The sequence below is a fragment of the Vitis vinifera genome, chromosome 9, assembly GCF_030704535.1.
Source record: "Vitis vinifera cultivar Pinot Noir 40024 chromosome 9, ASM3070453v1".
Taxonomy (NCBI): domain Eukaryota; kingdom Viridiplantae; phylum Streptophyta; class Magnoliopsida; order Vitales; family Vitaceae; genus Vitis; species Vitis vinifera.
The window spans coordinates 12,608,746-12,622,514 of NC_081813.1; the positions used below are offsets into that span (position 1 = coordinate 12,608,746).

General features: G+C 30.1%; 1 protein-coding gene across 1 annotated transcript; it reads right to left on the reverse strand.

The window, feature by feature from the left end:
* Positions 1-3,290: 3,290 nt before the first annotated feature.
* LOC104880341 (sister chromatid cohesion protein PDS5 homolog C-like) lies at positions 3,291-8,006 on the reverse strand. The gene is made up of 6 exons (XM_059739578.1): positions 7,953-8,006; positions 4,773-4,976; positions 4,497-4,678; positions 4,256-4,364; positions 3,945-4,145; positions 3,291-3,617 (listed from the first exon to the last, which is right to left on the reverse strand). Exons 1-6 carry the CDS (start codon positions 7,980-7,982, stop codon positions 3,291-3,293), a joined length of 1,053 nt encoding a protein of 350 aa, XP_059595561.1. The 5' UTR covers positions 7,983-8,006.
* Between the last annotated feature and the right edge of the window lie 5,763 nt (positions 8,007-13,769).

Consider the following 13,769-nt stretch of genomic DNA (forward strand, 5'->3'; position numbering starts at 1 on the left):
TCTGAAGGCCCAAAACAAAAGTAATGCAAATGTAACCAAGGCAACATAGCAGATACATGAACCTTCCCAACTTCTATTTGACTTTAAAACTAAAAGATTACAAAACTTTTTAAGTATACCAACACTTGTACAATTTTGTCTAATTAGAGAAACCAAAGACAATGACATAGTTTGCTTTCTTTCTAGATTACTCACTCTTAGTCTCTCTCTACAATGCAAAGGCTTTTATAGAGGAGCCTTCTCAATTGAATTTTGAATTCAAACCTTTGAATTCAAAATAGGAGCTTAACTAATGGTTATGCAACTTGTCACAACCACCCAACTAAGGATACTCCTTCCTAATAAAAGTGTCTTTTCATGCATCCAATAATGTTCCCTTTCATGCTAAGCCCTGTCTTATCCTTACAAAGTACCTTTTGCCAACAAGTGCCTTTGTAACCATCTCATGTCACTCAGCCACACATATCCTTCTTTGATCCAATTAGCCTAAGGTCATGTCTGGTTCTCTTCTTCCGAGCCAAGCTCTTGCCAATCTAGTCTTCAACCCTTTTTCATGTGAGTTAGCCCACATTAAACACCTTGTGTGCATGCCACCAACCTACGTCAATCATCTTGCCTTGACCATGCCCATGTGTTCAGCCATCTCTCTAATGCATCAGTGCACATCGACACACTGATATCCACAGAGCACCCTTATACCATGTCTAAGTGCCCATGATACCAAGGTGGTGGTGTTCTTGCTTAATGAACTAGATTTTTGCATGGCCCTTCCATGCCTTAGCTGTGTCAGCCATGCACCAACATCTCTACATTGGTCTGATTGTTTTTCTGGCTTCTCGTATGCCATGCCTAAGTCTCTCTTGGTTGCAACTATGTGTTATAGCATTGCAACCATGGCTAATCATCCATGTGCACAGGGCACTGCACCCTTATGCCTTACTTTTATAATGCATTTGATACCTTCCTCATTGTTGTAACAGCACCATGCTCGTGTCCAAGACCCTTCTTGGTGTAACAACATGCCATGGCATTGCATGCCCATGGCTTGTCTATCCCATGCACAGGGCATTACGCACCTGTGTAACACATTAGGAACCCATCTAAGGCATCCATATTACTACAGTAGCACCATGCCATGTTGAGGCCTTCCTTAGTTACAATAGCATGCTATAACTTTGCACTCATGGCCCATTGACTCACCTCCATGAACAAGGTTGACCAGCCTCGTGCCAACATTGGTAAAGGATAGGTTGCACCATGCCTCATGCCATTGCGACCACGGGTTGCATGCCACATATGTCGTGCAACCTGTGTGTGCGCTAACATGTCATTTATATGCCATATAGTTATATAAGTTTGGTTTTCTATTAATATTAAACAACTTTGAAACAAGAAAACATCTATTTTTCTCCATATAACATACATGTTCATTTCCTTCTTAAATCTCTGCAACTTAGTTTGAAAGTAATTTTAAAGAGAAGAATGAGATATAGCTTAGTAGAAAAGGAATCAACTTTAACAATAAAATTTATAAAACATCTTGTACACCATAAGGCAACAATTCAATGTAACATCAACTTTAACTCAATAATAGCAGGTATAATCATACAAACCAACAATTTTCAAATCATATACTTCCCTTGATAAGTTCATTTCTATGACCTATAAAAATTATTAACTTAAAAGTATTTGAGGCTCTCAGCAAGGTACATGCATCCATACTCCCCCATTAATCCATGCATAGATATTCCTAGGGGATGTTTTTAGGTCTTTCACTGTAGGATACTCTACCCTTCTTCCTCTAAGGACTCTCACTCACAAACCATTCCCTCTATTTCTTTTTACCTTTCATTTCAAACCACCCTTACTAATGCCTTTGTTTTTTTTTTTCCAGAAGTTGTGTTAGTGCATTCAGCATGTGTCTATGTAGCTTAGCTACATCAAGAAGTTACTTCTAGTAAGAACAGAGCATATCTCAATAAAATAAATTATACTTCAAACAAGAGCAATAAATTTCATAGAATAATTATAGTATTTGCACCATTAGAATTTCTACATATGCATGCACCATACCACTTATTAAATCATTTTTAAAACTAGATTTAACCAAACTTTTGATCCAAGTTTTTTTATAAATAATCACGTATAAAATATAGTTTTCAAAAAAATAAAAAAATTCCCTACCTATCCAACAACTTGAGTAACCTCAACCTTTAACTTTTCTCTTCACTTTCCTTTTAAATTGCCTTTCAAATTCTATCCCAAAAACTTCCCTCACCACCTTCACATTTCAACTTTTATACACAAAATAGAGGCTGAACTTCAAGGTGTTTTCAGATTTTCCCCTTGAAATCTCTCTTAGTGTCCTTCCCATCTCTGGTTTCTCACACTTAGACCAACCCCTTTTCACTTGTACCACAAAACAATAGCTAGATCCCGTCACGACTAAGTAAAATAATTACCTCCTGTTGAAATCTCTATCACTTAGCTCAACTAGCTAGTTACTAAGCAACCAACCTACTTTTGACCAATAAAAGCTTAGAAACAACACTTACTCTTTAACCGTCTTTCTCTTAACTTAACAAACTAACCAACTTCTTTAATTAACCAACCAAATGCTTTAGTTAACCAAGACACTAAACCTCATTATGGAATTAAGCACTCTTAAATTATCCTTTAACAAAATCAGGGTCATTACAATAAAATCTATAATATATTTTTTATAGTTTTTATTAAGACTAAATTCTATAATGTTCTACAATAAAATCTAGGTCATTGTAGTTATTTGGCCAATATCCAAACATAATTGATTTTTTGCAAAAGAAAAAAATGAAAAACTAATCTAAGTACTATTGGCATAAGCGTTATAAACTAAAAATGCTATAAACAAGAACAATGTTTACCATAATTTTCTTGAAAATGGTGCTAAATGTGACCCCTTTGACACAAATAATAGAGTGAAGGGAAAAAAACAGAACAATAATAGAAGGAAAGTGGTAAGAAAATAGAAAGCAATAACGTTATAATAGCAGGAGTCCTAAAGTGCTCACACCTTGTCTATTGGCTACCAAACTTTCTTCTTCCAATCAACCAATGTCTCACAAAAATCTTTTACATTCTAAAGTGATGTAATTATTTTACACAATCATACTTATGTTGTAATAAATACTTATGTTGTAAGAATTATAATAGAATACACAATCATTCTCAAACTATACCATAGTACTAGATTTTTCAGTATCTTTGTCCTCAAAATTACTTTAAGTGATACAACTGTTTTGGGGATATGTTCAAATTGATGATGCTTCTGTAATTATTTTCCTTGGATTAGCCCTTTTCCTCCTCCCAATCCAACAATAATCATAGCCTTCCTCTGGATTCACCAAAAAATAAGGTTTCCAACTCCGTTTCTGGGTTATTTTGACAGGTTTGTCAGCAGTTTCTACAAGAAGTTTCTTCCTAGTAGAACGTTGATTTAATCTATCAAAAGAATTGTAGTCTATAAAAGTGTCCTTCGTCTGAGAAGCATCATTACAGATCATTGACTTCAAAGATTCTTCCCCAGATGGACCAACTTCTCTAGGACAGACAACGTCTTCTGAGAACACTTTAGCCACCTGTTCAAAAAAAAATTTATTTCCTATCAAAGATGTTAAATTTAAGTTATTTCAGAAAATGTAATTGAGAATGAGTAAATACACATTGTTAAAATCTGTTGTCTTCTGCGGTAGTACTTTACACCCACTAAACCTTTTATATAGCAGTCAATAAACTAACAGTAGTCAAAAGCCATCTCGTTGAACATGGCTTCTTCACAGAAGATAGAATTAATATAGATGTACAAGTCTATGGGAAGCATAAATCTATTAGTGATGGAGCTAGGGTATGCAACCTAGGCCAAATTCGTGCACTGGAAGTGAAACAAAAAACTATGAGAAACTCACCAAATGTGCCCTTGAACCACTGACATTGAGATTATATTGTCGGGTGTTAGATTCATTTTGGCAAATGGTAGCAACAGCTGGAGCATAATCACTCAAACGAGTTCCCAGGCATTTTACCACTTCCATGAGATATGGCCTAAGCTTGGCTGCACAGTTGGTTATAGCTTTCTCTCCCAACCTCCAACAAATAGGTGACACATTCTGGAACAAACAATAAACCATGTCAATAAATATTATAAAATTAAAATGAAAACCAAGGAATTAAATAAAATCAAGCAAAAGATGATTATTGCCTTATTATCCTTTCTCACAGTAGCTAGAATGGGACTAAGAAGCTCAACCGAAACATATTCACTTTCATCCATGACCAGAGTCATAATAGTCTCCATGGCTGAAAATACTTCTTCTGGGTGGTCAGACCTTAAAATCAAGAGAGAGCATCAATTGAAGGATCCAATTTTGCATTCACTAAATCCATTTTATGCATAAATCAATTTAAATCTGAAACTGGGAAAAACAACATATATATATATATATAATTAAAGCTCTCACCTAATGACATTTAGAAAAAGTTGGAACATATCAATAATTGTTCGGTCACATTCAAGGTCCAGCATCACCAGGCACCATCTGTAGGTTGCAACACTCTTAAGAATTGAAACGGCCTTGGAATAACAAGGACTCCTCATATCAGACAAGTTCTCAAATGATGCTACAGTCAGCTGGAAAATTTCCTGTGTGCCAACGAAATGAAGACAAGGAGTTATGAGCACGTAGTTGAGTGTTTCTGAAACAAAAGAAAACTTCTTGATTTGGCATATTAAGTACCGTCATTTGATTATCATCATAAGGAGCATCTGGTGCCGTTATCCTTGTGATCTCACTTATGCAGGCAACAGCTGACACTTTGACATCACCATTTCCATGCTTCAAGATTTGATCTGCGACCAATGCTTCCATGAGACTTGAAAGTGCAATCTTTGTTGACATACATGGTTGTTGTTCCACCTTTGCCAAATAAGACTCGGCCTTCTGAAAGACAGAATGAAAGAAGAGGATGAATCAATTCACAAAAACTTATTGTTACACTCAACACAAGTGATAAGCAGAAAACATTCAAGTCATCGGAAAAGGATAACCCATAAAGCTATAATCATAATCCCACGGATAACATACCGGTATGAAACGATCTAATAAGCAATTAATTCAACAGAAGAAAAGAAAAAAATATCAACGAATTCAATAGGATTAAAACAGGATCCACTTAATAGGCATTTGATGGAAAATGAAAACGCATATGAAACGATCACTTCTATATCAACAAAGAAAAATAAAAAACACCATGCCGCACACAAAAGTTGATTTTACCACCCACATATATGGATATATAAAGCATGAGAGTTACTTCAAGAAGAGGTAAGAGTTCCTCAGCAGAAGATGGAGGGTGCAGAAGCCTATTCCCAACATCTCTTAGCTTTGCTTCAAACCCATTACTTGCAGAAGCCATCTCTATACAAATCTAAAGCCTAGAAGATATCGAAGATAATGCAAACAAAGTCTCTTATAGAGAGAACCCTAGCTTTCGGATTCTGCCCAATTTATAAATTTTTCTTTAGTTCAGAAATTTGAAGTTCGGAATCGCTGTTCCCACTTGCCAGTGTGCCTCTACGTGGCTTTGCCCTGCCAGTGCTGTTATGAATAGATTGTGGACTGGCCTTTTATGGTTTCCTGAATTTACATGCATACCCTTCCTGTTTTCACATTCCTCTTTGTTTTACATCCGACGTCCGTAGAAACTTCTTTTTCTTAATACAATTTAATATTTTTTATTTTATTTTTTAAACCTTTTAAAGATTTAAACAATAGAGTTAAATATAAAAGAGGTAGAGAGTTCGATACAAAATCAGAGGCAGAGCCAGGCATTCTGGTTAGAGGGGAGCCAGGTTGTCAAGGTTCAAATATGGACATTGAGTATGATTCGGTTTGGAAAGTGTCGTCACAAACAGTTTTTAAAAATTATTCTTTGAAATTTAATAAAACAAAAGTTTATTTAGGATTCTAAAATATTTTTAATCATTTATAAATACGTTTTAAAAATAATTTTTACATATAATGTTTTATTTTTAATCATTTTGTATATTAATTTGTATGGTTATTTTTTTAAACAAACCTAAAAAATCAAATGAAAATAACCCAAAACCACTAAAATTGGTCTTTGAAATACATGTTTTTTTTAATGTTAAATATATTTTCCTATATCTTTGTTTATTTTTAAGAATAAAAAACTATTTTAAAAAATTGTAACTAAATAAAATCTAGTGTAAAAATCAACTAAAAGTAATGAGATTTTTTTCCTTAAAATTTTCTATGATGTGATAAGATTAGAATATAACACTATTAGTAAAGTAAAATTTTAAAGCTAAATATAAATTCTCATAATGTGAATAATTAAATAACACACAATCTAGTATAATTATTTGATTTATTTCTAAATTAGATATTATTTAATTAATTCTCAAAATAAATAAAAAATCAAACTCAAAATTGAAAAGCACATACAATTTAAAATAATTATTTAATAAATACCAAATACAAAATTATCAAAAATTTAATATTATTAGAAAAGTTATAATAAAGTTTAAAATTTATGAAAGAATGAGAAATAAATAAGATGTTGTACGCATGACAAAAATTAAATTAAATTTTAAAAACTCAAAATTAAATTTATCTTTTTGGAGTAAAAAGTTTATATTTCATTTTTTTACTATTTGAAAATCTTTAATTATATATATGAGATTTTTTTGGCAAAAAAAAAAAAAAACCAATTAAGGGGAGCATGTTCCCGGCTCCCATTGGCTCCGCAATGTACAAAATGTATATGATTAAACAAAAGAGAAAGAAATTAATTTGTAGCAACAATTAATATTTTATTCTTACATGTTTTGTTTTAATTAATTATATTTTTAATATTTTTTATTATTAAAACGAAGTTTTTATTCATTTTTCATGGAAATAGATAAGAAGATGAATGCTTTGAAAAACAACTACAGATTGGTGTAATGATATGCAGGTGTAAAATTATTGTTAACCATTTCAGCATGGGAAGATTTTTCTACGGGAAGTGATATGTGCCCTACATTTCAATTATTTGTTATTTAATTTTTAAATTTTTAATAAAATTTTGCTATATTTAATTTTTCATATTAAGAGTTTGTGTTTGATTTTAACCATGGGAAATAGTATGCCTAAATAATACTATAATAAATAATAAAACTAATCAAGTTCTCATTGATCACTTAAATAATAAAATCCCTATAAAATAATACTCGTGAAACCAAGAGAAATCATTATATTAACGAGGATATTGATTTATTAACAAGTGAATAGTTTATTAATTTATTAATAAATGAATATTTATTAATTTATATAGAATATTATGTTTAATCAACTATTTGCTACTTATACATGTATTCCTTATAAATCAATGGATAAAACAAGCGTCATAAACTCAAGAAAAAAAAGATATAATTATTAATTGTAGAAGACAAAAAGGTTCTTAAAAGAAAAAATGTGTCAAAACAAACATGTGATGGTTCTAATGAATGATTGAATTAAGAAAAATGGAAGTAGTAAAAACTTAATATAATATTATGAAGTTGGTAACTAAAAAAATATTGATTATTTGTAAAAATAAAATAAATTATAAAAAATTATGAAAATCACATTAAATTTTGGATAAAAAATTTCAATAATACAATTCAAACTAGTGTATTTTTAATAAAATAAGGTATACATGTTTACAATTTTGAATTATGTAACCAATTAAATACTAAGAAAATAGTTATTTTATTTATAATTATAATAAAATTTTAAAATATAATTGCAAAATATTTTCTAAAGTAGGAAGACTAAGGTTTGGCATTGTTGTTTTAGTATTACCAAATATATCGCCAATACCCAACTTTAAACTATAAATAAATAATAAAAATAAATATCTAATATTTGTACCTTTTTCACACTAGCTTCATGTCGTTGCATTTGTCATTCATTAAAAGCAAACCTATATTAGAAAACATAAAATCATGAAAATCTAACTTCATACTATAAATCAACAAGCAAATACTAATAAAATATTAAATAAATAAGTAAGGAATATACCTTTTTCCGACTCCGCTCATTCCATTGCATTTGCATCTCATAAAAAACCAAACCTAAATTATAAACAAAAACATGAAAATATTAGCTTAACTAGAATCATAAAGATTTCCTACTTGATATATAATTAAAATATATTAATATAGATGATGGTCACTAAAATTATTGAAAGGAAAACATTCAAGCTTAACCAATGACACTAAAATATCTTTTTATGAATTTATACATATATTAATCTAACATATGGTTCCCTCTTCAAACATTTCAAAAATTGAAATAACTCAACTTCTTCTAACTAAGACCTTAGTTTTGTCTCACAAATACTAAGAGTCTAGATATGATTCTTTTTTATATTCATCTTATCATGCAATCTATTCATAAATGCATATAGTGATGAAAAATAAATAAATAAGGAATTTGAAAAATAATCATACTAAGAAAAAAAGACATTGTCCATTAAAATTTTAATTTTTCAAAAGATAAAAGGATAAAAAATTAATTATTATTAAATGCAATTGAGAAAAAAAAAAATGAATGTGTCATGCTTAAGTGCTTGCAGTTTAGTGTGTCCAATCATCTACAAGATCCAATAATCACTTTCTTGTGATAGTAGCACTTCAAATCACAAAAGATGGTTAATAAAACAATGTTTTGTACTCTATACGAAAATTTAGATGCTTTGGAACGACACATTTGCAACTCACATTTGAATTGGAATGGAATGCCACACTTGGGAATAACTTAAAATGGAACATCACACTTGGTTGGAATGGAATACCACACTTGAAAATGACTTAGAAAAAAATGAGACATAGATGATTGATGTAATGACGAAATATCATGGAGGGGCACCCTTTTTATAGATGTGGATGTACCCCCTAAAGGTGTGCCTTAAGGAAAAGATAACACTTCATGTTGATGAGCATTTCAATTAAGCCTATAAGCATGTGGGTTTAAGTCAAGCCCAAATCCACACCCATATAGTTATGCCCACTTGTATATGAGCTCATTGAAGCTCATGTGTCTTTTAAACAAATGCTTATAAAGTCCTCTTCTAGCTATTGACCTTCATATGTGTGACTACTTTCTTCCACTACATTTTCCATGAATATATAAGTCACTTTGAGCTCATTTCTTATGCACCCCATAACTAGTTTTAGATGTCAATATATTACGTTCATCTACTTATGGAGATGAATTAATGCATTCCAATTTGGTCCCACCTTAAACTTTTCATGGGGCTCGCTCAAATTTTAGTTCAAACTTATCCTTTTATCAGTATTTAAAAAGCATTTTTCCAACAATCCCTTACATGAAAGGAAATTTACTTGTTATATGTAAATGATATGTTGACGCTTGAGAAAGTATTTTTTAGACATAAGTTGCATTGGGATATAAGTAGCTTGTGGCTTTGGAATTTCTTTAGTAAAATACTATTGGATTTACTAGCTAATCATCGAATAACGTGATGTCTTGAGCATTTTAACTTTTATATAAACCAAGATAATAGTATTCACACAACTCCTTCTCAAACATCATAGATTCTAACAGTTATATGTATTTTAGCCTCGAACAACTCCTATTTCTTATGAGTGTTCTAGAGAATTTCAACCTCAAAATAGTATCAATTAATAGCAAGACTATCATACTCCACATGATTTTTTAAATAGGATTCCTTATAATCAAAGCTTAGTCTAATTTACAACACAGGCAAAACTATTTCATCATAGGAATAGGTATGAGAGATAATCTCTCTAATGCTTTGATTTATTCATAACTAAGTTGTCCCTTTAAGCCTAAATCCTGGTACATTTAGTAAGTTAGTTTGGTTTACTATTATGAATAAATTTTAGTCATAGGCTTTAATTTCATTCCTCTTGATGAGCAATTAACTTATTCCCTTGATAAAATTAAGTGGATCCACAAGATTTCCATTTGAAAGTAGTTATCCCATAGTATTGTGTTTTCGACATATATAACGAGATTTACCATTATACATGTCATTGTGTGCCCTTTCAATTGATTATCACAACATATGCTTATGTTGAGCATAGGTTTTTAGCTTGCATTGTATGCCCTCTTGGAAATTACAAAGTCATTATGCTTCTTTTAAACCTAGTTTGTCTAATGTTAAAAATTCAGATCCCATGGTGGATCTAATGATATACCTTTGTTTTAAGAACTTCCATAATATCCATTTTCTTTTCATTATGAATACATAACCTCTAATAGATTCAAAGTCCTTTCTACTAGATATCTCATTGTCATGATTAAACCCCTTTAGGGTTAGAGACAACTATTTTAACTAAATACCCCAACACTTTCAAGAACTTAAAGAAATATCTTTATCCTTTCCATAACTTATATTATATATATCTCTATCCAAGCTATAATTTTGAGAGAAAAAAAAAATCACTCAACACTATCTTTTCTACATGTATTCCTTACATAATGTATTGTAACTCTTGGACTTCACTCATGACTATCTTGGTGTCTATAATTTTGTAATCATAAACTTTGTTGACTATGAAATTCTTCAAGCTAGCATAGAGAAGGAGAACGATTCCAAGCTTCCATAGTGCATATACTTGCATATTACTTTCTCCTCCCTTGAAACAGGGACATCCTTTTGTAAGACCCAAGCAAGCTTTAAAGTTGTGAAGTAGAATAACATTTTTTGTTGTCACCTCTTGAATTGTATTATAAGGAAATTCTCTAGCTTAAATAAGATTTTTTGTGTGAATTATTGAAAAATATATGCACTAACAATTGTGGAAACTAAATAAATAAAGCAAATAGAAATGAAAAATAGAAAAATGAGATTATGAGACTAGAGTTTGACTGTATCCTTAAGGTGAATTTACCTCATTCAAGTGCTTATGGTTTAGTGACAATCATGTCCGAGGATACAATGATCACATTCTTGTGATAGTAGTACATTAAATCATAAGATCGAAATGATGAATCAAATAACATTTTGTACTCTCTACATAAGCATAGATTATTAAAGTGCATGGGCATAAGATTAGAGAAACTTTGTCACGAACTTCTAATCAATGCTATAATAATCCATAATTATTTGGTGGTGTTAGCCTACATATAGAAGGGTTTTGACCACAAGGAGAAAAACACTTCAAAATATATATATATATATGATAGGCACTAAAAAAAATTGAAATTGCATATGTATTGAGTTCCTAAGTAAATAGAATTTTTATATAAAAACCAAAATGGAAACTTAATTTTCACCCTTTGAGCAAATGTGGTATCGATTTTTCCAAATGTATCTACAAGATTAGGAAGTAGGCTCAATAGAGTAGTTATTATCTAGTTTTATGAGAATGGGTTTCAAAAGTTTTGAAAATTATATCTTTCCTTTCTTTTAATAATTATTGGCTTATTATTCATCCAAATATCATATATTGAAAAATTGAAGAATTTACATCCATTGCTCAAAACGCAAAGGCAATTGATTCACCAATAAGGACTTAAAATCTTACAATTTTCAAAGCTCATAAATGTTATATTATATGATCATGAGTAATTTATCAAATACTAAAAAAAACAAAACAAAACTTAATCTAAAAAAAAAATTGAAAATTCAAAAAAAAATGAGGAATACCTTAGTAAGAGACACATCAAAGCAGAGCTTGTTGGAGAGGACATGCGCAACTTTGCCAAAGAGTCTACACATTGCTTGTAGAGGACAAAGAAAAAGAAAAAGATGAGGGATTCACATACATCAATTTAGACATAGAGAAATTGAGAGATTGAGGAGAATGCGTAGTGATAGATGAATCGAGAGGGTTTAATTGCTAAGCAATTAAGAAAGAAGGTGAATAATTGGATTGATTGAGATTGTGAAAAAAAAAAACTATTTCTTTGATTTTCTTAAGACCCAAATAGAGAATTAGGGTTTTTGATTCTCAAAGATTCTGAGGCTAAGTTGGTTTAAACAATAGCCAAAAGTTTCATTATTTGTAGACACATTATAAAGAGTCATTCTTTATAAAGCAAAACATAAAAAGTATATAATTATATTCGATTGTTAAGAAATCTTTTTGTGTTTTTCTAAAAAAAATTGAAAAAATTACTTAATTGTATTTCTTTCATTTTATCTCATCACATTTACTTTTGTCAAGTGTTTCTTAAAATATTTATACTATAAATGGAATTAGTGTCTCTATTTTCTTGATAATAGATGTTATTGAACAATTAGAGTTAAAAAAATTTACATATTTTAAACATGTTGATTAATTTTAAGTCTTTTGGAAAAATATGAAAGAAAAAGAAAAAAATAAGATATATTTTCAAAAACCAAATTTAATTTTATTAATATTAAAAATATTTTATTAGATTTGAAAAAATTCATATTCAAATATTTCAAAGATAAAATATTCTAATGTTGATTATGTATTACTATATTTAGAGGAAGAAGAAAAAAATTATTACTTTTATTATTTTATTACCATGCCCAATGAAAGAACACGACTTTAGGCTAAGCAAGGTTAATAAAATACCATAAAACTATTATCAATTTGCATTAGTTGGTTTGCCAAATTTTGAATCTAAGTCTATCAAATGAAGTATGATTGTTGTTTGGGTACTCATTCAAAAATTTGATTATGTAATATTTCAAATATAATGTAACTAATAATTTAATTATTACATATATCCCTTATTTATAGATAATCATATTTACCTAAATTGAAACTACTAACAACAAACCTATGGAAACCTTTAGAAGTTAATTAATTTTTCAAATTTAGAAACTAAAATCTTCATCCCAAATTAATAGATATTCTAATTGACTTATAGCAACCAAATCTTTTTTATTTTTTATTTTTAAGTTCTTAATCTTAAAGTATACTTTCCAACACTTATAAAAACTAGCACATATATATGCATAAATGTGCAAAAATTTCAATGTTTGTCATATAGATATGTTTTTTGTATTTGCTAAAACTGAGAGTGGGGGTATAACTTCCATCAGCATCATGTTATGTTCTAATTAACATAATCCATCTATTTGTTGTCAAAAATTATCATTTTGATTCATCACAAGACAAATCTACTATTTGCATTCATGTGATTGCTTTTAGTATGTATTTGCCATTACCTAGTAACAATGTAATCAACTGAATTTTTGGATTTAGCTGAAATTATACCAAGTGAATAAAAGCCCTCAATCAAAACGAACCAACATTTGCAAAATGGAACATATAAGTTCAATTTTATAGGCTCATTATTATCTCCCATAGCATGCTCATTACATACATAGGGAAAGAAGAAATCCATAATTAAAGCCCTCACCCTAATGATACTCATGAAATGTTGGAACATATCAATAACCATTTTGTCATCACCAAGCTTGGAATGATAGTGATTCATATCAATTGAGATCTCAAATGGCGTAATACTCGATTGAAAATTTTCAATGTACTAATGAGTGAAGACAACAAGTTATGAGCATATGAATATGTAATTTTCGCATATCAACATAAGAGTTTTAAACTAAAAATAATATCTGCTTGATTTGGCTTATTTTTTCAATTATAGGAATGCATTCAAGAGGTTCTAGGTACCTTCAATCTGATTATCATTGTAAGGAGCATCTGATATTGTTATCCTTGTGATCGCACTCCTGGAGGAGTGCATGAATTACAAATT